At 44.4% G+C, this 25,437-nt stretch overlaps 1 protein-coding gene and 1 non-coding gene across 3 annotated transcripts; both read right to left on the bottom strand.

The window, feature by feature from the left end:
• Nucleotides 1-501: 501 nt before the first annotated feature.
• Nucleotides 502-19,264, bottom strand: ALG8 (ALG8 alpha-1,3-glucosyltransferase). 2 transcript variants are annotated; one of them, XM_032220088.1, is made up of 13 exons: nt 19,117-19,264; nt 17,697-17,775; nt 14,906-15,099; nt 13,044-13,153; nt 12,760-12,827; nt 11,687-11,813; nt 11,168-11,271; nt 9,618-9,738; nt 7,652-7,791; nt 5,716-5,855; nt 4,236-4,333; nt 2,441-2,513; nt 502-1,293 (listed from the first exon to the last, which is right to left on the bottom strand). In XM_032220088.1, exons 1-13 carry the CDS (start codon nt 19,209-19,211, stop codon nt 1,062-1,064), a joined length of 1,581 nt encoding a protein of 526 aa, XP_032075979.1. In that variant the 5' UTR covers nt 19,212-19,264; the 3' UTR covers nt 502-1,061. The 2 variants fall into 2 exon arrangements, with proteins under 2 accessions (XP_032075979.1, XP_032075980.1); XM_032220089.1 differs by lacking the exons at nt 17,697-17,775; nt 19,117-19,264 and adding an exon at nt 16,127-16,442.
• On the bottom strand, nt 16,165-16,305 carry LOC116510857. Its single transcript, XR_004255691.1, has one exon.
• Nucleotides 19,265-25,437: the final 6,173 nt, after the last annotated feature.

Consider the following 25,437-nt stretch of genomic DNA (forward strand, 5'->3'; position numbering starts at 1 on the left):
CCCAAGCAGGAGACCCTACATCTACCTTTACCTAGGATCGAACTCACAACCTCCTGATTGTGAAGCAAGAACTCCATCGTTCATTTAGTTGTTATAAATGTAGTTGTTATAAATTTAGTTATTTAGTTAACCATTCATTTGTTAGCACTTACAACCATTCATTTTAAGTGACCCGCTCCGGTTGGACTGGCCCTGAAAAAAGGGACTTATGACAGTCTCTCCCACTTAATGACTATTGCAGCACCCCCATGGTCACATGATCAAAATTTGGATGCTTGCCACAAGAGGTTCATATTTATGATGGCGATTTGTAAACAGGAATGAAGTAATGCCCCAGAGAGAGGGGTGGGGGGGAGAGAAGAAAGGGAGGGAGAAAGGAAGAAAAGAAGAGAAAGGAGAGGATGGGAAGGAAGGTGATTGGATAAAGATTGCAAACCTAATCTGATCTATTTGCTTGCGTAATATATCTGCAATTATAAAATCCAAACAGACAAGGGAACAGATAGAAAAATGAATCCTTTATTCACATTTTTTTAAATTGTCCTGCATGATAACTTTTTCTAGAGAACAGTGATTCTGTAATAGAGTTGGGGAATTCAGCATGTGTCCTTTATATGTGTCCTTATAAATAAAGGACACACATACATATATTAATTACACATCTGTTATTGAGTGTGCCTATTTAAACTTTAACCCCTTATTGCCTTCAACCCAAGTCCTAATATTCGGGAGAAAGTAATTGTTCATTTCCCTCTGTTATTTGTATCAGCACATCCCTGTGGCAGTTGGGAGACAGAATAATTCAAAAGAAAAATAAGGAAAAAAGATTGATTTTTTTCTTGCTACACCAATTATGTAAATAAGCAATACATTGCATTCAGACTGCACTGGTTTAAACACCTGATTACTTTCTGATTTGTTTCAAGTCCCCAAGTCTTTAAAGAAGGTGTTTTAAAGCTCCACTTCTGGAATTGGACAGGACGTCCAATGTTGGCACCTGTGTGTGGGTGGTGAGCTTTCTTGGAATGATCCTTGCCGGCTTGGAACCCATGATATATACATCACTCTTCTTTCTTTGGTTTGCTTTCCGATGGTCCGGTGAAGGCCGAGATGTACAGCTTGAGCCAGGCATAGATGACGCCGGAAGCACAATACACTGAGGTGAGCAACAGAGGTAGGAAAGGAAGTTTCTGAGCCCAGGAAGTAAAAGGGAACACAATTTCACAGACGATTCCGATGGGTATCAACCCAATGAGGTAGACTGCTTCCAGCCAGTGAAGCAGAGGCTCGTTCCTATGGAGACAGGACAAGAGGGAAGCATTTTTTAAATAAGATTTTATTGTATTTTATTTGTTTTAGGGAATTTACACTGCTGCCCGTTCGGCACAAGGCGGCTTACAGGAATATAAAAACCTCATATGTAAAACAATGAAACTAATAACAGAGAATAATCACATAATAAATTAATAATATAATATAACACACACACCCCGCCCGGCAACAAGACATCACATAAGCCATTTAATGGGCTCCATCCCGTTCTGTGTCCTCCAGGCCCGCTGGCAGAATGAGGTCTTCAGTGCCTTCCAGAAGAGTGTTAAGACTGGGGGCCGTACTAATCTCTGGGGGAAAGCGAATAAGACCATTTATTCATAGTCTTATCATAAAAGGTAGTCCTGCTTAGCAACTGTTCGAAGTTACATGGACTACTCCTCCAAACTGGAACAATCTGGGTTCCCATGGTAACCTGGTTGTGTGTATGTGTGTGAAAGGAGGCCCAAGGCCTAGGGTCCTCTTCGCGAACCTATGGGGAAGTGGCACGCAGAGCCACTTCACCCGGGACGCGTGGCCTCACTGGCTCCTCCCACATTTGTGTGCATGCGGGCGCGCCAGCTAGCTGGTCGTCTTCACACGTGTGGGAGGACCAAAACCCAGAAGAGCAGCGCATGCGCACACTGGCACCCGAGCTTCCGGGTTTCTGACTACGAAGGCAGCTGATAACTGGCATGCGGCTCTGGCCCCTCTCTGCCTCCGACACAGAGCCCCCATCAGAGCCTTCCCCAGACTCCAGGACTGGCCCATCTTCCTCCCCAACCTCCTCACTGTCCGAATCTGCTGCCAGGCCACAATACTGGGTGATGAAATAACTGCAAGAAAACAAGCAACCTCAAGACAGCACCAAAGACCCCATAGTCCTCCTCCTCCTCCTAAATCCCACTCCCTTCTAGCACTGATGGTGTTACCTAGTTGGGTGATGAAACATCTATAAAAAAACAACAACCAGAGATTATCAAGGAACCTCACTTCAACCCTGAGCTAACAAATCATCTTCTTTATTGTTAGCTTAACCACCCTAAGACGGGACAGTGTGACAAAAATCGAACCCCTTGGCTAGGGGGCAACTTTTTCCTCTTTATTTGTAAAATTGCTTCCTTCTTACCTGAAAAGGGCCTTCAGGGAGGAGAAGCTGTATACCGAAAAGAGGAGCATCAGCAATATTTTAATGGGCAGCTCTGAAAGGCAAAACAATAAGGATTTTGTAAGCAGTAAATTCCATGACAGGATATATTCCGGGGAAAAAGCATTCCCGTTCATGTATCTTGCGTCATGTCGAACTGGGCCCAGCATACACTGGGACAAGACAGGTTGGTCATGGATTGGCATGTATGGCCTAGACTGGATGTCGGCAACCTGCGGCTCCGGAGCTGCCCACCTGGCCACGCGACCTGCTCTCTTTTCTGTGGAAAATGGGGTCCAAATAGCTCTTTTGAGTGTTTGAAAGGTTGCAGACCCCTGGACTAGACAAAATGGTAGAGGCTGCGCTTAAATCCATGCTGTGGGATTTTCTTTAGGCTGGTTACTCATCTTCTCCCAACCTGGAAATACAGACTTAATCTCAAAATGCTATGAAACCATTAATAGTAGGGCAAATCTGGATCCAGTCTTGTGAGGTGACAAGGTGATAGACTAGAAACCAAGACTGGCCTAGGCTGCATAGACAGAGGGATAGAATCAAGATCACGTGAAGGTGTAATACCATTTTATTAGGCCTTGGTAAGGCCACACTTGGAATCCTGCATTCAGTTTTGGTCGCCACGATGTAGAAAAGATGTGGAGACTCTGGAAAGAGTGCAGAGGGGAGCAACAAAGAGGACTGGAGGATGAAACATATGAGGAACGGTTGCAGGAACTGGGTACATCTAGTTTAATGAGAAGGACGAGATAACATGCTAGAAGTCTTATATTTGAGGGGCTGCCCCAAAGAAGAGAGGGTCAAGCTATTCTCCAAAGCACGTGAAGGCAGGACAAGAAGCAATGGATGGAAACTAATGAAGGAGAGAAGCAACTTAGAACTAAGGAGAAATTTTCTGACAAGAACAAGTAAAACAGTGGAACAGAAGTTGCTTCCAGAAGGTGTAAATGCTCAAACACTGGTGATTTTTAAGAAGATATTGGATAAATTTGTCTGAAATGGTACAGGGTTTCCAGCTTGAGCAGGGGGTTGGATTAGAAGACCTCCAAAGGTCCCTTCCAACTCTGCTATTCAGTTAAACCAGGAGATGGTGAGTTCTAGGCTTGCCTTAGGCACAAAGGCCAGCTTTCACTCAGTCCCTCCCTCAGTCCAATCCAATTCACCAGGTGGTTGTTGTTGTGTATGTGTGTGTGTGTAGGAAACAAGAGGTGGGAACATTATGTAGGGCACATGGACTTGGACCAAATAAAGCAAGAGATGTACCAACCAACAATAAATATAAATTAACTATTACTTTACTCAGCTTAGTCCAGCTATCTTCCTCCAGGTATTTTGCCTTGAATGGCAAGTATTTATTGATGGTCTGAAGTTACGACTGTCTCAGCAAAAAACCTTATGACTCTTGCAAACTGTTGCAGTCTCCCCCCCCCAAAAAGTAACACAATTGTGATTCAAGTGCTTGGCAACTGGCTCGCATTTACAACCGGTTGCCATTATCTTGTATGCTCATGACTACATTTGGTGACTTTTTCCCACTGGTGTGGGGAGCAACTGTATTTGCTGAACAGCAGCAATGACTTGTGACTCCTTGAACAATGATCATAAAATTGGGTCCAGTCACGTGGTGATTCGACTTAAGACTGCAGCTACTGTCAATGGAAATCCTGGTGCCCATTACGGTCGTAAGTTGAGGACTATTTGAATTAAAGCGATTCACCACCACCCCTCCCCGGCCGCAAATCACAAGGAATGAAATATGTACCTGGGGTGGTAAACAGCAGTGGGAAGAGGGAAAAATGTCCCGTAGTGGACAGTATTAGGTAAATACCAGCATCTCTTGACCTCTCCACGGACAGCAAGCTGAGAACAAAATAATTAAAAAGAAAAAAGAAAAAGGGGAATATTTCAAGTGTGGATTTTGCTTTTCTCAGCCCTCTCTTAAAGCTGCCATGCTCATTAACAGACACCACAATAACAGGTGATCCTGTTACCATAACTGAGCTCAAAAATGTTGTTGCTGAGCGAGACAGGTGTCAAGTAAATTTCACCCCATTTTATGACTTTCTTGCCACCATTGTTGAGCCAATCACTGTGGTGGTTAAGTTAGTCACACGGTCATTATGTGAATCTGGCTTCTCCACTGACTTTGCTTGTCAAAAGGGAAATCCCGTGACCCCGGGGGACACTGCAGTTGCCAAGTGTCCGAATTTTTAAGGCCATTTGCGACCTTTTGATGGGCAAAGTCAACGGGGAACCCCGATTCACTTAACAACTGTGGCAGGAAAGTCCGCAAAGTGGGGCAAAACTCACTGAACAATGATCTCCCTTAGCACTGGAAATGTTGGGCTCAATTGTGGTCATTAAGCCGAGGACTACCTGTACTTTTTGACTGATTTGGAGGCCTGTATTGGATGGTTGTGTTGCTGGAAAAAAACCCAGCTTCATTTTCTTCACCAGCTGCTTTGCAGTTCTGTCCAATCTGGGGACTGTTTGATCTGCCCTGGTTCCTCAGTCAGTGAAAGGAAATCTGTGCCCAAGAGGGAGGCCTGGATTCTTAGGAAAGCTGAAAGAATTCCCAACTCCAGGCTTCTGTGGTATCCACTTTATGGTTGATATTTAGGAACAGATCAATCTTTCTCTCTTTCTTTTTCCTTCCTTCCCTCCTTTCTTTCCTTCTTCTCTCCCTTCCCCTTCCCTCTTTCTCTTTCCTTCCTCTCCCTTCATTTTTTTTCTTTCCTTCCTTTCTCACCCTTCCTTTATTTTTTTCCTTCCTTTCTCTCCCCCTTTCCTTCCTTTCTCTTTCCTTCCTTTCTCCCCCATCCCCTTCCTTTCCTCCTCCCTCTGCCCTTGTTTCCCTTCCCTCTCATGTCATATTTCTCAACTGCTTGCCTCCCTCCATCCGAGTGGGCCTCTGGCAGGTGTGCCATATAATCAATAAACATTAAAATCAGATTAGTTTAGCATTAAACATTTTAAATCACTGATAAAATTATAGATTTGGGGCTTTCCTCACCTTTGAGGGCAAGATGTTGCACAATGCAGGGGGCAACATCTTCCCAGACCCTGCCAGTCGAAATTCTTTGACTGATGGGGGCCCTCAGGATGCCTTCCCTGCCTGAACGAGTGGGACAGACTGATGGGGAGAAGTCGGTTCCCTAAGTAGCCTGGCCCTAGGGTTTCAATAGCTCCTTTTCTCCCCTCTCACAATGTTTCCCCTTGGTCAGCACTGACCGCTCTCTTACCTTAAAGGAAGGATGGCGAGGAGAATGGCTTTCTCGTGGACGTGCCAACCGAACAGGAAGGAGCTTAGCGCACAGAGAACCAAGCACCTGAGGAATCCTCTGGGCCCTTGGGGTTTAAACCAAAGACAGAAAACAGAAGGCTAGAAATAACAGGCAGAAACAGAGCTTCAGTGGGTCTTCCCCCATCAAGCAGGTCATCAAATCAATGGAGGCCACTCCTGACCTAGAGAAGGTGCCTTCAAACTTGGGATGGCTTTAGACCAGGGATCCCCAATACCCCACCCCCTCCGGGGCCGTGATCTGTTAGGAACCGGGCCGAAAAAAGCAGAGGTGAGCCGCGGGTGAGCAAGCGAGTGAAACTTCCATCTATATTTGCAGCCGCTCCCCAGTGCTAGCATCAACGCTTCAGCTTCACTCAGATCACCAGGCATTAGATTCTCATAGAACGCAAGTATAAACTGCACATGTAAGGGATCTAACACGCATGCATGGGATCTAGCTTGCACATTCTCCCCCACCCCCAGTCCATGGAAAAAATGCTCTGTCCACTGTACAGCTGTGGGCTATGCTGCTTCTTATCTGAAGGTTTCCTAGAACAGGGGCCACCAACCTTGGCAACTTTAAGACTCGTGGACTTCAACTTCCAGAGTTCCTCCGCCAGCAAAGGGAGTTGAAATCCACGAGTCTTAAAGTCTTAAAGTAGCATGGCTGGCTGAAGAATTCTGGGAGTTGAAGTTCACGAGTCTTAAAGTTGCATGGCTGGCTGAGCAATTCTGGGAGTTGAAGTCCACGAGTCTTAAAGTTGTCAAGGTTGGAGACTCCTGCCCTAGACAGCATCTCCTCATCCAGTCTCCCGTGGTCACTTCCACAGGCTATTACAGAAAATAGTCAAAAACTACTTTCCACGGACACTGAAAATAGGACCTGAATAAGTTACAGGCAGTCCTCAACTTACGGCCGCAACTGAGCCCAGAATTGATGTTGCTAAGTGAGAAATTTGTCAAGTGAGCTTTGCCCCGTTTTACGAAACTTCTTGCCACAGTTGTTAAGCGAATCACTGCGGGCGTTAGGTTAATAACATGGTTATTAAGTGGCTCCCCCATTGATTTTGCTTGTCAGAAGGTTGCAAAAGGTGAGCAGGTGACCCCGGAGCACTGCAACCGTCATAAATATGAGTCAGTTGCCAAGAATTAAAATTTTGAATATGTGACCATGGGGATGATACAACGGGCCCAAGTATGAAAAATGGTCATAAGTCACTTTTTGCAGTGACATTGTAACTTTCAATGTCACTAAACAAACTGCTGTAAGTTGAAGATTAATTGTACAGCTTCCTAGTTTCTGTCCTTTCTGTAAGAATCAGGCACTGTAATATTTAGAATTTTTAAAATTTTTCGTTACTCTACTTCTTGCCTAATAAGAGAATTGCTGTGTGACAGAGTTCGTCAAATAAGAGCAGAATGAGCTATTTTAAAGGGAATTGTGGACCGGTTAAAAAGGTAAAGGTTCCCCTCGCACATATGTGCTGGTCGTTCCTGACTCTAGGGGGCAGTGCTCATCCCCGTTTCAAAGCCGAAGAGCCAGCGCTGTCCGAAGACGTCTCCGTGGTCATGTGGCCGGCATGACTAAATGCCGAAGGGGCACAGAACGCTGTTCCCTTCCCACCAAAGGTGATCCCTATTTTTCTACTTGCATTTTTTACCTGCTTTTAAACTGCTAGGTTGGCAGAAGCTGGGACAAGTAACGGGAGCTCACTCCGTTAGGCGGGGTTAGGGATTCGAACCGCCAACCTTTCTGATCAAGTTCAGTGTCTTAGCCACTGAGCTACCGCGTCCCTTTACCACCGTTGACCGGTAGAGACTGAAATTCAACAGATTTGGCCACAGGAAATAAAAATACAGCAAAATTCGCAGGTGGGAGAATGGTTTATACTTACCACCATTGAGATGGCGGTGCAGCATAAGGTTGCTAGTGGGGTCACAGAAGGAAGGACACTGTGCTGAAATTCCTGAACCAGCCCTCCGGTCATGGCCGCCTTAGGTATTTTTGCAGGGTCAAGCAATTGATACTTTAGCCCTGGAAAATCAAGAGGAAATTTGTTAGTGAGCTCAGGCGCACACTCAAACAATCTGAAATAGATTTAAGGGGACTTTGGTCATCTCTGAGCTTTCTGATTTTCTTGCAAACATTTAATTGCTCAACTGGGTAACATTCAGTGGTAGAAGGTAGGTAGGTGTGTGTGTGTGTTGCGGTGGCCTAGAGGTGGAGTTCTCACAATCAGGAGGCTGGGAGTTCGATCCTAGGTAGAGCCAGTTATTTTTCTCTCTGAGCGCAATGAAAATGTATCGGGGGTGGGTGGGTTAAAAGCACAATGACTATGTAAGTATACTTTTTTCTATTTTTTTTAAAAAGGAGAATACATGTTCAAATTAAATATGTATATTGAAAAGGAATTATAAATACCATGAACATAAAATGGAGCTCACTCAGAAGCTGAAAAACACCAAGTAAATGAGATGAAGAGTGGGAAGTAGAGGAGAGAGAGGAAGAGAGGGATAGGAGAGGGCAAGGGGGTGGGGAGAGGAGGAGAGAAATGAGGAGTGGGAAGGGGGGAGAGGAGAAGGAGAGAGGAAGGGGAAGTAGAGAAAGGAAGGATGACCGAGGGAAGAAAGGAGGTAGGGAGGGGGAGGAGAAATGGAAAAGAAAGTGATGGATAAGGTACAAATATGGTGTATGTAGAGCAGAAGAGCCAATAATTGTTTTTGGGAGTTGATGGTAAGATGAATCGATGTAAACATTTAATAATACAATATATTGTTGGCTATTTAATAGTATACAGTACATGCGATTATGTTATGAAAATGAAAAAAATAAAAAACTTTATAATAATAGAAAATGTATCTGGAACCTATACTACTGGATAGAAGATAAAAACAATATAATTCAATTTTCTTTAAGGACCTGTATAGTCAAGAAGATATATCAGAAGAGAGTATTAAACAATATTGAATGGAGGGGGGGGGGTCTAAGTACAATACCGGTCACAAAAAGAAAGATGTTAAATGATAAAATAGCCATGATGGAAATAATGGAGGCAGGAAAACAACAACAACAACAACAACAACAAACACCGGGACCTGATGAACTCCCCGCAGTATTATATAAAAATATACAAGGACCATTTGAGACATTAATGCTGGAATTATACAACGAAGCACTAGCTGAAGATAAACTACCGAAATCATGGACAGAGGCATATAATATATTAATACCAAAAGAAGATACAGACCACCAGCATATTAAGAATTATAGGCCTATCTCATTATTAAATGCCGATAATAAGACATTTGCTGCCATAATTGCAGAAAGGGGGGGGGGGACATTAAATGAAATTATCCATCCAGATCAAAACGGGTTCCTACCAAAAAGACATCTGAAAAAATGTATCTGTTGAACAAAACTCCGCATTGGCGACTGGAAGGGCATCCAGCCAGTAAATACTCAGCTCCATTTAGTTGCCCAGATTCCACCCTGCAAGGGATTATGGATTCGTTAAAAGACGATGATGATAGGGTGGAGTGGGGTAAGGAGGGCGGGCTGTGGATTCCTTGGTGCTCTCTGAGCTTGGTGGTTATCTTGCAGACGTTTCGCTACCAAACTAGGTAATGTCATCAGTGCCAGAAGGAAGTGGGGGTTTGCTGAAACCAAATCCCAGATCTTGCCAATTGGAATTCTTTTGACTGACAGGGCTCGCAAGATGCCTTCCCTGCCTGAACAATTGGGACGGGCTAATGTGTTGCGCTAGGTAAGGTGGCTGGAGTCAGGTGGCGGTGTCCATATGGAATAAAATGGCTGGATGGAAGGACAGCCAGTCAGAGAAACAAAATGATTAAGATACCTACCAAGGACTGACAACATTTTGTCAAGGGAGTTATACACCGCCCAAACGTTTGGGGCCCAGTAGGCATGGCAGAGGCCCCGTTTGAAAGGGAAGAGGCGAGAGAAAAGTTGAGGAAGCTGACCCTAAATGGGAGAAAAGTCATATTAATCTTGTCTTCATTCCAATTAAATTGGTTTTTTTAAAAAATGAGGTACATTTAAGGACTTCAACTCCTACAATCCCCCAACCAGCCGAGCTGACCTCCACACCTTCTCACGGTTGCCAAATTTGAAAAACTTACCGTATTTTTCAGAGTATAAGATGCACCTTTTTTTCCTCAAAAAAGAGGCTGAAAAGCTGGGTGCATCTTATACACTGAATACAACATTTTTTTGCCTCCCGAAGCCCTGCCCCCTTCACCAAAATGGCTGTGCATACCCTTATGGAGGCTTTCAGAGAGCTCCTGGGGGCTGGGGAGGGCAGAAATAAGCAAACAATTGGCCATTTTTTGCCCCCCCCCCAAGCCCCAAGCAGCACTCTATAAGCCTTCATAAGGCTATGCATGCAATTTTTTTGACAAAAACCAGGCCCGTTTTCGCTAGTTTCCCCCCACATCTCCGCAGGAGCACTCTGCAAGCCCCCCCCTCCCCCCAAGGCTATTCATGCCTTTTATTTGGGGAAAAAAGGGCCCGTTTTCGCAAAAAATGGGCTGTTTTGGGGAGGTTTGCAGAGTGCAAAAGGTTTTTTGCACCTACTCTCTCTCACCCCCTACTACCAACTGTATTTCTCTCTCTCTATTTCTCTCTATCCCTCTACCTACCAACTACTGTATTTCTCTCTCCCCCTCTATCTACCTACGTACCTACTCTCTCCCTACTTATCTACTGTATTTCTCTCTCCCGCCCTCTACCTACCAACCTACCTACTCTCTCTCTTCCTACCTATCTACTGTATTTCTCTATCTCTTTCTATTTCTCTCTCTATCCCTCTTCCTATCTACCTACACTCTTTCTCTCCTCCTACCTACTGTATTTCTCTATCTCTCTATTTCTCTCTCTTTCCCTTTATCTACCTACCCAACTACTCTCTCTCCCTACCTACCTACTGTATTTCTCTCCCTTTCTCTCCCTCTCTATCCCTCTACCTACCTACCTACCTACCTACCTACCTATTTTTTTTTAAAAAATTGCCTCTTCAAAACCTTGGTGCGTCTTATACTCCGAAAAATACAGTATTTAGACCAAGAAACAACCAAACTTATTAACATTTTAAACCCTGTCGTACTTGGAATATTGCTACTTTGCTTGAGTTGATTTCATAAACTTTAGTTCATTTTTGTTTATTTATTCAAATTTACTGCCCAACTCCAACAGACGCTGGGCAGCATTTACCCCCAAAAGCAGTAAATACAATTACCAACATAAAACCACACAAGCAACACGGACAAAAATACATTGATCCCAGCCTGGGACCCAAAGCAGATTACAGGCAGTCCACAACCTACAACGGTTCACTTAGTGACCACTCTAAGGTCATAAAAATATATTTCAGAAAAACAGAGGGGTTTCTTACCCAAACCAAAAACGGTCCCAAGGAAACGGCAGAAACGAGGCAGACAATTAATCCAAGCACGATCACGCGTAGAAAACTGAAACTGCGCCACCGAAGAGATCCATCTAGACACAATGAGAGCTAGAATGATGATGATAAAATTTCAAACCTGAGAGTGACAAATCAGACCGCCTTTCTAACGAGACCTTGTATTCTAGAATACAGGTAGTCCTTGACTTATGTCCACAACTGAGATCCAAAATTTGTGCTGCTAAGCAAGGTAGTTGTGAAGCGAGTCTTGCCCCATTTTACGACCTTCCTTGCTGTAGTTACTAAGTGAATCGCTGCAGTTCTTAAATTAGTAACGTCATAAAAGTGAGTCAGCTGTCAAGCATCCAAATGGATCATGGGGATGCTGCAATGGTCGTAAATGTGAAAAAGGATCACGAGCCACCTTTTTCAACGCCGTTAACTTCAAATGATCACTAAACGAAGGATTGTAAATCAAGGACTCCCTGTATGAAATTGTCAGCAACATACCTGGATTATTTTGGGCGAAGCAGTAAGATCGGAGTAGATAGACGCCATAGGCTGGGGCTACATAGAGGAAGATGTGCTTGAAATGCAGGAGGACAGCGAAGAGAAATGCTCCCTCTAAGTATCTTTTCTGGGGGGAAAAATGATGATGGGGAAGAGAAGAGCAAAGAGTTAAAACAAACCAACATCCGTTGTCTTTATCAAAGCATGATGGCCAAGAGTTAGATGAGGAATTTGGGACTTTCTGTAGTTTAACAAAACAAGACAGGAGCTTTTCAAGATTCAGAATTATCCTCCTTTGTTCATTCTAGTACAGTGTTTCTCATCCTTGGCAACTTGAAGACGTCTGGCTTCAACTCCCAGAATTCCCCAGCCAGCGAATGCTGGCTGGGGAATTCTGGGAGTTGAAGTCCAGACGTCTTCAAGTTGCCAAGGTTGAGAAACACTGTTCTAGTAGAAATACTGTGAGTTCTAATGCCACCTTAGGCATGAAAGCCAATTGGATGACTTTGGGCCAATCGCCAGGAGACGGTGAGTTCTAGTCCTGCTTAGGCATGAAAGCCATCTGGGTGACTTTGGATCAATCACCAGGAGATTGTGAGTTCTAGTCCTGCTTAGGCATGAAAGCCAACTGGATGACTTTGGGCCAATCACCAGAAGATGGTGAGTTCTAGTCCTCTCTTAGGAATGAAAGCTGACTGGAGCACTTTGGGCCAATAACCAGGATATGGTGACTTCTCCTCCCACTTTAGGCATGAAAGCCAGCTGGGTGACATTGGGCCAATCACCAGGAGATAGTAAATTCTAGTCCTATTTTAGGAATGAAAGCTGGCTGGAGGAATTTGGAACAATCACCAGGAGACAGTGAGTTCTAGTCCCACCTTAAGCATTGGGTAAATTCTAGTCCTATTTTAGGAATGAAACCCAGCTGGGTGATTTTGGACCAGGCTCCCCTGCCCCTCTCTACCCAACCCAGCTTACAGTGTGGGGAAAATAGGAAGAGGAAGAAGTCAAGGTGTGTGTGCGTGCAGAGAGACAGACAGACAGAGGGAAGGAAAAGATGAGCTATACACTACCTGGAATAATCGAGCAATGGAAAGCAGCAGCAATCCAAACAAGAAACCGTTGTACTGGAAGTGAATATCTGAGATTGATATAAGGAAGTCCATCTGCTTTAGAAAAATTCCTCCAAGCCATCATTTTCCAATTTAAACACGATTCCGGCTAGCTCTAAAACTTAAACCCTTAACAGATTCTGTAGATCTGAACGTACACAGAAGTTATTTTTTTTCACCCCACACTCATATTTGGTTAATGGATCAGGATCTTCAGCAAAAAAAAAAACCTGAGTGATGGATACGATCCACAATTAAGAGGCCAAAATTCCACAGGAGAAGGACCGAAAGAACAAACGGTGGGCTTTCCAAGGGGTCTTTTGCACCCCGCTTCCCGTTTACACAACTGCAGCATCTGTAAGAAGAAACCAAGACACACAATTCTTACATGTGTGCAATTTATGAGACACGTAGTTTATCAAGCAAAAACGTCTACGTTCCCTTCGCTTCCCCAATTAGATATAGTCCTCTACTTACAATCATTCGTTGTGTGACCAAAGTTATGACAGTGAAAAAAGTGACTGAGGACAGTTTTTCACACTTATGACCTTTGCAGCATCCCTACGGACCAATGATCTATATTCAGAGGCTTGGCATGTATTTATGACTGTTGCAGGGTCCCGGGGTCATGTGATCCCCTTTTGGGACCACCTGATGAGCAAAGTCAATGGGGAAGTCGGATGCGCTTAACAACTATGTTATTAACTTAACAGCTGCAGCGATTCACTTAACAACGGTGGCAAGGAAGGTTCATTTAGCAAGCATTTGAAGTTGCAACCATTTGTTTAGTGACAATTCGAAGTTACAACAGCACTGGAAAAAGGGACTTATGACCACTTTTCATACTTGCAGTCTGCCCATGGTCATGTGATAAAAATTCAACCATTTGGAAACTGGCTCATATTTATGACGGTTGCAGTGTCCCGGGATCCTGAGATTCCCCTTTTGCAACCTTCTGACAAGCAAAGTCAAGAGAGAAGCTGGATTCCCTGAACAACTGTGTGACTAACTTAACATCTGCAGTGATTCGCTTAACAATCATGACAGGAAAGGTAGCAAAATGGGGCAAAACTCACTTAACAGCTCTCTTGCTTAGAAATGGAAACTTTGGGCTCAATTATGGTTGTAAATTGAGGATTACCTGCATTTTGGAAATATCAAGTAAAGACCAGGATAATCAAAATCAGTGGCCTCCTTCCCTTTTCTGCTGCCAATTACCTCCACTAGACCGATTAGATCCCACAGATTAGGCCTCCTCCGAATTCCATCCGCCAGCCAGTGTCGACTGGCGACTACTCGGAGGAGAGCCTTCTCTGTGGCTGCTCCGACCCTCTGGAACGAACTCCCCGTGGAGATTCGAACCCTCACCACCCTCCAGGCCTTCCGCAAAGCCCTTAAAAGCTGGCTGTTCCGACAGGCCTGGGGCTAAAGAACTGTTGCCCTCGTCTCGAATTGGTATGACTGTTGTGTTTTAATTATGCATTGTTTTTTATGTCGTTTTAAATTCTTGTTTGTATCCCCCTCCCTGGTTGAGTTGTGAGCCGCCCTGAGTCCCCTTCGGGGGAAAAGGGCAACATATAAATAAAATCAACATTCAACATTTTCTCCAGGCTCCAGGGCACACCAAATAGCAATAACACTCAGACTTATATACAGCTTCACAGTGCTTTCCAGTCCTTTCTAAGCGGTTTAGAGAGTCAGCCTCTTGCCCTCAACAATCTGGGTCCTCATTTTACCGAACTTGGAAGTCAACCATGAGCCACTCAGGATCGAACTCTTAGCATTGGGCAGAGTCAGCCTATAATGCTACATTCTAACCACTGCACCAGGAAGGAAGGGAAATAGCAATAGCCCTTAGACTTAAATACCACCTCACAATGATTTACAGCCTTCTCTAAGCTGTTTCCAGCCTATTGCCTCTTATCTGGGTCCTCATTTTTACCCACCTTGGAAGGACAGAAGGCTGAGTCAACCTTGAGCCTGATGAGATTTGAACTGCTGAACTGCTGGCAGCCAGCAGTCACCAGAATTAGCCTGCAGTACTGCTTTTTAACCACTGCACCATCATGGCTCTCATAAAGGGATAAAGAAAGACACAACCACTTACTGGTACACAGCATAGATGTAGAGCGTATCGGTAGCGATCACCGACAGTCTTTGGAAAAGAACGGTCATTTGGCTGGAATAGTTGAGGTTCTGAATGGATAGCATCTCTTTGTCGAAGTACACAGCAGCGTGGGAAAGCAGATACTCGAACCAGGCAAAAAAGGGAGGGTAATCCAAGGTCCACTCGGAAGTTGCCTGAAATTCAGAAAATAAAATAAAATAAGCAGCAAGAATCTATATGAAGAGGCGTGAGAGGATTGAACGTTTCAAGCTTTAGCATCCACTTCAGGTCACCAAATCCCAGAGTTTGGCAGGATTATTTAAGTCATCAAGTTTGGTGGGGTGGCCTAGAGGTGGAGCTCCCGCCTCACAATCAAGAGGCTGTGAGTTCGATCCTAGATAGAGGCAGACGTTTCTCTCTCTGGGCCACACTAAGAATATATCTGCTAAACAGAGCACTGCATTGGCAACAGGAAGGGCATCCGGCCAGTAGATGATGACTTAAATCATCAGGTTAACGTCCCAGTTTAGCACAAAAACCCAATGACATATTGGCTGTCTATCTATTTAGTCACTTGCAAGTGAATAAATACAACAAAAGCAATTCTGCCATTAATCACGACAACCGGTTCTGCTCTCAAATAGTTCACACTGCTAAAGGGTTGTTTGTAACTGTTTTTTTCCAAAGGAACACTTGGTGCTTCCCCGTCGTTTTTTAAATAACAATTCAATAAAAGTTTTGATTTTTTTAAATTTACATTTCACCTCTATAACTTTTGTAAGATACTGAATACTTCTTCCTCCTTCCTGCTTCCCCCATAACAACAATCCTGTAACATGGGTTGGGTTGAGAGAGTGACTGGCCCAAAGTCATCCAGCTGGCTTTCATGCCTAAGGCAGGACTAGAATTCACCCAACTCGACTTCCATTTTTAAGCTAGGACAAGATCTCATCGACTCCCATTTTCTAACCTGATGCCTTAACTACCAGATCAAAATGGCTCTCAATCATATTGATTACAATTACTGATTACAATAATAAAAAGATTAATACAGGCTTAAAAAGGAGAGAAAAAAGGTTGGGGGGAAAAGTAAAAGAAACTTTTAAAAGGACAGCAAGTTTAGCTCCCTTTTAATCTTTTTTTTTTTTGCAGGATTCAAGGAATCGGAAGAATTGCCCCGAATCTGTTTGAAATGTTTAAAAGGGGGAAGAGTGAACTTACCCAAATTATTGCAAACTGGGCTGTGGTTGCTGTGCTCGTTTGTGCAAAGGGGAACGATCTGGATCAGTTTGCTGGGCTAATCCAGACAGAGACCTTTCCTTTTTAATCTAGGAAGGCTGACAGGACAGGCAAGAGAGAGACTGCAGTTGCCTGCTTGAGAGGTTTGTTCAGCTTCCAGTAAAAGCAAACTTTCCGGTTAAACAATCTGTCTGTGGGTAGATTCAGAAACCAGATGATGAGCATAGCTCCTAACCACACCCCGTTTTGGAGAATGCAGGCAGTCCTCGACTTACAGTCATTTGTTTAGTGACCATTCGAAGATACTAGTGACTCAGGAAGCTCAAACTGCCCAAAGAGCTGCTGATTCTGTTCTACAGAGGAATGACTGAGTCTGTCATCTGCACCTCCATCACTGTCTGGTTTGGCTCTGCAACCCAACAAGACAGAAATAAAGACTACAGAGGATAATCAGAAAAAACAATTACTGCCAACCTGCCTTCCATTGAGGACCTGTATACTGCATGAGTCAAAAAGAGGGCTGTGAAAATAGCTACAGACCCCTCGTATCCTGGACATAAAATTGTTTCAACTTCTGCCCTCAAAATGATGCTATATAGCACTGAACACCAGAACAACTAGACACAAGGACAGTTTTTCTCCCGAATGCCATCACTCTGCTAAACAAATAATTCCCTCAACGCTATCAAACTAGTCACTAAGGCTGCATTACTATTACTATTAGTTTTCTCATCATTCTTATCACCCATCTCCTCCCACTTATGACTGTATGACTGTAATTTGTTGCTTGCATCCTTACGATTTATATTGTTTCCTAGTATGATTTGATTGCTTATTTGTATCCTATGACAGTCATCAAGTGTTGTACCTTGTGATTCTTGATGAATGTATTTTTTTAATGTACACTGGGTGCATATGCCCCAAAGATAAATTCCTTGTGTGTCCAATCACACTTGGCCAATAAAGAATTCTATTCTATCCATTATGACCATTTTTCACTGTTACGACCTTGGAAGCATTCCCATCATCACGGGATCAAAATTTAGATCTTTGGCAACTGGTTCACATTTATGACCGTTGCTGTGTCCTGGGGTCATGGGATCCCCTTTTGCGACCTTCTGACAAGCAAAGTCAGTGGGAGGCCGGATTTACTTAGCAACCAGGTTACTCGCTTATCAACTGCAGTGATTCACTTAACCATGGTGGCAAGAAAGGTCTTAAAATGGGGGCAAAACTCAACAAACGTCTCACTTAGCAACAGAGATCCTGGCCTCAATTATGGTCGGAAGTCGAGGACTACCTGTATGTTTGTTTAGTGACTGTTCGAAGATACAGCACTGGAAAAAGTGACTTATACATGTTTTTCCCATTTAGAACTACTGCAGCCACCCCATGCTCAAAATTCAGACGCCTGGCAACTGACTCATATGTATGACGGTTGCAGCGTCCTGGGGTTATGAAACCCCCTTTTGCGACCTTCTGACTAGCAAAGTCAAGTCGCTGCTCTACTGACACAAGACATTTTCAGGCAATGAAACCATAAGATACGCACCTCATAGTACCACCGAGAGGCTGGTAGGCTGTGAGTAATGGCAAGCCAGTTCCTGTGCACTTCAAAATCTGTGGAATGACTACAAAGAGTTAACTGTTAGTATCCAGATAGTGGACTACTACGATTCTCAGTCAACCAGGTCAGGGTTGTCCCAAAGGTGCTTTTTTCAAGAGGCAACTGGACTTTCTGGTTTTCGTTTGAAGACGTTTCACTTCTCATCCAAGAAGCTTCTTCGGCTCTGACTGGATGGTGGGGGAATGGAAGGATTGATACTCCTTGCAGCTGGTCATTTGCATCCTTTTAGAGGGTCGTTGAGGCCACTTGGAGGTTTACCTGTGTCCTCAGGATGATCTGAGTGGTGCAAATGGATGTGGCACCTTCTTGGACCTGCTGAAAGGACAGTTATGGAGCTGAAGAAAGCACAGCTACACAACACAGTCCTTTCAGCAGTTCCAGGAAGGCTCCACACATATCTGGGTCCTCATTTTACTGACCGCGGAAGGATGGAAGGCCGAGTCAACCTTGAGTCGGTGAGAATCGAACTGCTGAACTGCAGTCAGCAGAATTAGCCTGCAGTACTGCATTCTAACCACTGCACCCCCATGGCTAATCTACCATATATATCATCCACTTTCTAAATCTATGGATCAATGTGCCAAGTTGGATTAATTAATTCACTAACCAGGTTAACTGTAGAGGATAGGACTAAATAGTTAATACAGGCAGTCCTTGACTTACAACCATTCATTTAGCGACCGTCCGAAGTTGCAACGGCACTGAAAAAAGCAACATGACCATTTTTCATACTTATGACCCTTGCAGCATCTCCGTGATCAAAATTCAGACGCTTGGCCACTGACTCACATTTATGACGGTCGCAGTCTCCTGGAGTCACGTGATCCTCCTTTTGCAACCTTCTTGCAAGCAAAGTCAACGGGGAAGCCGGATTCACTTATCAACCGTGTGACTCACTTAACAACCGCAGTGATTCACTTAACAAAGGTAGCAAGAACTGATGTAAAACGAAGCAAAATTCAATGAACTAAACGTTTTACTGAGCAACCAAAATTCTGGGCTCAATTGGGGTTGTAAGTCGAGGACTACTGCTATTCCAACAGAAACCTCGGGGAAAATCCAAGAGACTCCCTCTTGAAGTGTTACACTACAACCCCCATCTTCCCCAGCCACCCTGGCTCTCATTCACTATAGATTAGCGAGGCTTGGAAGCTTAGCAAAGAAGAACACGGAGGGAGAAGAACGAGCCCCGGGAACAGCCAAAGGGGGGGGGGCACTTTCAGTGGAGGGCGGGGGAAACTCTCTTGGAACAGCCGAATCTACAATGGCGGCGGCTGAACCTTCCACCCTCCCTCCGCGCGCCTTTTTAATCAGCCCGAAAGACAAAATAATGCGGGTCTCTTACTATGTCGGAATGAGGAGCAGTTTCAGAAGCGTCACGCCGGAGGCCAAAGCCAGAAACGAGCCTTTTCCTCCGCACCAACCTCGGCGCGCCGCCATGACAGCCGCCCGCGCTTTCCCCCACGGGCTCAAAGGGGATGCCACAGCGCATGCGCCAGACGCCGACCGTTTGGCTCGCGCTGTTTTGTTTTTTTTTTAAAAAAACGGCGCTTAATGTCTGAGGCATCCGCGCAAGCGCCGACAAAGTCAAACTTTTTGCGCCTGCGCAGTGGCTCGTTCGAGATACGCATGCTGCTTGGGAGATATTTAATATGAATTAAAGGGGCTCATTGATTCCACGGTCTTAATATTGCAAAGGTGCATGAAACAGCAGGCGCGGAGTTCGGTCACAGCATATTATCGCTGCTAAAAAAAAAAGCCACCTTATTCAATGCAAAATAAATCCTATAAATCAGTGGGATTTAATTGCTCAGCATGGGTGGCTGAGGAATGCTGGGAGTTGAAGTCCGCACATCTTAAAAGTTGCCCAGTGGAGTAAAACTGGTGAAGAAAACATCATCAGTTGCTGGAATGGAATATCTCTATCAAGTTGCATCTGCAATAAACCTGTTACTGACGAGCTTGCCTCATTCCTTCTATTTTTAAAACATTTTGAGCGGAAATATGACCTTCTGCAGAATACCAGTCCTTAAGGCAGTCTTGGGAAAATAAAAATGGTAGCAGGCTGCCATCTAATGTTTGGTTTGAAAATGTTCCCAGCTAGCCAGAAATCAGGAAATTGAAAAACCATGTTTTTATTAACTTATTTCTAACATGTGTGGGAAGTTATCATCCAGCCCTCTCCCAGAAAAATGAAATATCCTAGGAAATATTGAAAAGGCAGAATGTTTCTCTGGAATGTGAAATGAAGCATGTTTTAAAAGACAGAATAGTTGCCTGTAGCTTCCTGCCCATCCCCACTTTGTTAATGGGCCATTGACACGGCCAGGCTAATCACTTTACATAATAAAGACTTCACCAGCAGCTACAGCAGAAAGGCATGATAATATTGGAACTTTACTCAACTCTCCACATGGCATCTGAGAACTCATCTATACCTGGATTCAAAACACAGCCTAGAGAGTAGCCCCCTGCATGACACCATGGGAGCCTGACAACTAATCAGAATACATTTCTTACACAGGAACAGGAAACAGAGAGGTGGGACTGAACAGGGTATAAAAAGCCTAGCAAGCCCCTCCTTCAGCCCTTCTTCTCTTCTTCAGCCCTTCTCTTCTTCTCCACCAACATTGAAGCATGTGATCACCTTTTCTGTTCAGGGCTCAAGCCATGTGGCCCTGTCCAACAATAAACCATCTTTCCAAGCAGCCTCCATGTCTCCAGTGTCTTTATCCCCACTTGGAGCTGAACCCAGAAGGATATTTCTTTCATCACATGGTTTATATAGGGGTGTGCCATTCTGGAGGTGATTAATGATGGCTAATGGACTAATATAAAACTGCCCCCCCCCATGTGTGGTTTGCTCCTTCTCATCTTTGTGAATTTTTAAATCAATTTTACTGTTGATTTTAAAAAAAAACCAAAATCAGAGGGTTGGAAGAGACCTCAGAGGTCTTCTAGTCCAACCCCCTGCTCAGGCAGCAGATAACATTTCAGGCAAATTGATGTTCAATCTCTTCTTAAAAGCCGCCTTTCTTAAAAGTTGTCGGGCAACAAATTCTGGAGGCAAGTTATTCCACTGGTTCTCACTGTCAGGAAATTTCTCACAAATAGAATAGAACACAACAGAATTAGAAATAATAATAGAGTACAGTACACTAGCTTGGTTTAGAATTGTCACCATTTCACCAATTGACAATTGGTGACAATTATGATGATGACAATTGTAGTAGAAATGATATGGAGGACACTGGAATTACAAATTATCTACTGTGCCAGTTTCATATTTGTATGTATGCTAAACCGCGGTATTTTAGCAGGCACTCCAGTGGTGCCAGAAATAAAAACACTTGGAACTAAGACTGTTTGGAATCATGTATAATTATGAAATCTGATTGTTCAACTTTGTGATTGTGAGAACTTAATGTTAGCTGAAGGCTTCAACCACTTACAAAGTTTAATCACATTTTTTATTTAATGTTGGAATGCTATTACAGAGGCAACCTAATTGGCTGGGCAGTGGAAAAGTAAAGCTATTTGAGGTGTTTGTGTGTTGGGTTTTCCCCAAGTATGGACACAGGATGAAAGGCAAAAGAGTTATGGTCCACCACAACTGCCCAGGAACAGGTGTGTAAATTAATGTTCTCTTTAAAAAATACAGGTATTTATTGATTTACAACCATTCGTTTAATGACCAAAGTTACGATGGCACAAATAAAAGGGACATATGTCCATTTTTCAAACTTACAACCATTGGAGCATCCACATATCCTGTGATCAAAATTCAGATGCTTAGCAACTGACTCGTGGCACGACAAAACTGCGCTTGTCAAAATAGCGGTGATAAAACCGCGTCGCTAAAGCTGCGACGTCATCACCGCCGTGACAACAGCGCGGCGACAGAAGGGTGCTTTAAAACAGCGCAGCGGCAGAAAGCCGATTTAAATTAAGGTAAGGGTTAGGATTAGGTTTAGGGGTTTGGTTTAGGGTTAAGTATAGGGTTAGGGTTAGGTTAGGGTTAGGTTTGGGTTAGGTTTGGGTTAGGTTTAGGTTTAGGGTTAGGTTAGGGTTAGGTTTGGGTTAGGTTTAGGGTTAGGGTTAGGTTAAGGGTTAGGTTAAGGGTTAGGTTTAGGGTTAGGGTTAGGTTAAGGGTTAGGTTAAGGGTTAGGTTTAGGGTTAGGATTAGGGTTAGGGTTAGGTTTGGGTTAGGTTTAGGGTTAGGGTTAGGTTAAGGGTTAGGTTAAGGGTTAGGTTTAGGGTTAGGTTAGGGTTAGGTTAGGGTTAGGGTTAGGTTGGGGTTAGGGTTAGGGTTAGGGTTAGGTTTGGGTTAGGTTTAGGGTTAGGTTTAGGGTTAGGGTTAGGTTTGGGTTAGGTTTAGGGTTAGGGTTAGGTTAGGGTTAGGTTAAGGGTTAGGTTTAGGGTTAGGTTAAGGATTAGGGTTAGGGTTAGGTTTAGGGTTAGGTTAAGGGTTAGGTTTAGGGTGCTGAGTGCTTCGGAAGGCGCGGATTTGCCCTCCGCGGTTATGTCATCGCGGTAGGGTCGCCTTTTTCCTTAGCGCTTCGGACGGCGCGGATTTGCCCTCCGCACTTATGTTGGCGCGGATAAGGGCTTCGAGGTTTTGTGGGTGAACCCAACTGACTCATATTTATGATGGTTGCAGAATCCCAGGGCACGTATTCCCCGACCTTCTGATTAGTAAAATCAATGGGGAAGCCAGATTCACTTAACAACCTTAAAAACTGCATTGATGGTGGCAGGAAAGGTCATAAAATGGGGCAAAACTCACTTAGTATCTGCCTCGCTTAACATCAGGAATTTGGAGCTCCATTGTGGTTGTAAACTGAGGATTACCTGCAAGAATTAGCTCATCTATGAGCCAAGGTGGCGCAGTGGTTAAATGCAGCACTGCAGGCTACTGCTAGATCAGCAGGTCAGCGGTTCAAATCTCACCGGCTCAGGGTTGACTCAGCCTTCCATCCTTCCGAGGTGGGTAAAATGAGGACCCAGATTGTTGGGGGCAATATATGCTGACTCTCTGTAAACCGCTTAGAGAGGCCTGAAAGCCCTATGAAGCGGTATATAAGTCTACTGCTATTGCTATTGCTATCTCTCTTAGTAGCTAAGCCCTGGGAATTTCAGGGCTATTGGTAAAATCTGGAAGTAAGATTTTCCCCATTTCTGGGAAAATCAGGTACTTCCACAACACTGGGAAATTCCACAGATGTCCTCACCAGGCGCCAAGCTCAACCTGAAGGCCTCTTTATCCTTTACCTTGTTGAAAACCTGCAACATATTTAAGTCCTGGAAAATCACCACTTACAATATGGAAATTCTACAGCCCTAAGGAAATTTCCACTTACGATATGGAAATTCTACAGCCCTAAGGAAATTTCCACTTACGATATGGAAATTCTACAGCCCTAAGGAAATTTCCACTTACGATATGGAAATTCTACAGCCCTAAGGAAATTTCCAAGAGTAATAACAGTTCTGGAAGAACCTGTTTATTGAAGCAGTAAAGGCATCAGGCTAGGAACAGGGAGACAGTGAGTTCTAGTTAGGCATGAAAACTGGCTGGGTGACTTTGAGTTCTAGTCTCGTCTTACGTAGTCACAAAAGCCGGTGGGATAGCTTTGAACCAATCACCAGGAGATGGCGAGTTTTAGTTCTGCCTTAGATACCAAGACAGCCAGGTGACCTTAGGCCAGTCACTAACACTCAGCCCCAGGAAGGAAGCAATAACAAACCATGCCTGAAAAATCTTGCCAAGAAAACTACAAGCTTTTGAGGTAGTGACCACAGGGGTCAAATCTCACTTGAAGGCTGAAAAATCAAGATAAATTCCAAATTTAATGAATTTATATGCCGCCCAATCCCGAAGGACTCCGGGCGGCTTACATAAAAACAACTCTAAAAAGAATACAAAAAATTTAAAATAGAAAGGAAAAGCAGGTTAAAAAACACACCATACACTCAATCTTAGTGGGGCTGGACCCCATTCATGAGGTCAACAGCCCCAGGCCTGCCGGAACAGCCAGGTCTTAGTAGACTTTCGGAAGGCCGAGAGAGAGTGGGGAGGGTCCGGATCTCTGGGGGTAGATCGTTCCATAGGGCCGGGGCAGCTACAGAGAAGGCCCTACCCCGAGGAGCTGCCAGGCGACATTGTCTAGTCGACGGCACCTGGAGAAGGCCCACCCTGTGTGATCTTATCGGACGCTGGGAGGTATGTGGCAGAAGACGGTCTCGTAGATATCCGGGTCCTAAGCCATGTAGGGCTTTAAAGGTGATAACCAGATCAAAATAAAGAAAAGCGTGGTCTGGATTCTTCCCAACTAAGTAGCAGTTGATTACAATTGAGAGAATAAATATATGAATAAATGAGAGTTCTTAGAACTGGATTGTAACATCTGCTTGAGATCGTGACAATACACATAAGGGAAAAGCAAAACTGGACGAATGTAGGAACATCGCTGGCCCAGCATCCCCGAGAATGAAGAAATAAAAGATACTCCAGCTTTAGGTGGCAAATAATTTAGTTTTCCTGCCATTGGTCATGCGGTATTTCATTCTATAATCCACTGGCAGGCATAAATAAATACAGGCATAACCTATCGAAAGATAGCTGTTGTGGCCTGCCGGCAGCTGACTCAGAGGATGATGGTGAGATGTGGGAGTCAGGGTCAGCATCAAGGCAACCTGAGAACTCCAAGGAGGAAGAAGGGATGGAGGTGGCAGAGAGAGAGAGAGAGAGAGAGAGAGAGAGAGAGAGAGGGAGGGAGGGAGTGAGTGAGAGAGAGAGAGATAGAGACAGACAGACAGAGACAGACACAGAGAGAGAGACAGAGAAAGAGAGACAGAGACAGAGAAACAGACAGAGAGAGACAGAGAGACAGAGAAAGAGAGACAGACAGAGACAGAGAGACAGAGAGAGACACAGAGAGAGACAGACACAGAGACAGACAGAGACAGAGAGAGAGAGACAGAGAGACAGAGAGAGAGACACAGAGAGAGAGAGAGAGAGACAGACAGAGACAGAGAGAGAGAGAGACAGAGAGAGAGACACAGAGACAGAGACAGAGAGAGACAGAGAGAGACACACACAGAAAGAGAGAGACAGAGAGAGACAGAGAGAGAGAGACAAAGAGAGACAGAGACAGACAGAGAGAGAGAGACACAGAGAGAGAGACACAGAGAGACAGACACAGAGAGAGACAGAGACAGACAGACAGAGAGAGACAGACAGAGACAGAGAGAGAGAGATACAGAGAGAGAGAGAGACACACACACACACACACACACAGAGTGACAGAGCCTATGCTGTCCATCAGCCCTCAGATGGAGAGTCAACAGCCACCAGGTCTGGAGGTGGTTGAGGAAGAGGAGGAACAGCCAGGTTCAGTGCCTGACGCTCAGATGCACAGAAAGCAGAGGAAAGGAGAACAGTGGAAATCTATGGGCCGGTCCTCAGGTCGGAAGAGCCACCGCTGCTAATGAAGCCCCACACTAGCTCTGGGGATAAAAGGCAGGGGGTAGAGATGAATAGGTGTAGAAGACAACTATTCATCTTCCAGCTGGCTGGACTTTTAGCCTGGGGTGAGAAACTTTTTGCCTGGGCTGACGGTATTCCTAATAAAGGAATGTTTGAGTTCACTTCGGAGGGTTTGTG

Source organism: Thamnophis elegans, chromosome 6 (assembly GCF_009769535.1).
Source record: "Thamnophis elegans isolate rThaEle1 chromosome 6, rThaEle1.pri, whole genome shotgun sequence".
In the NCBI taxonomy this organism is placed as follows: Eukaryota; Metazoa; Chordata; class Lepidosauria; order Squamata; family Colubridae; genus Thamnophis; species Thamnophis elegans.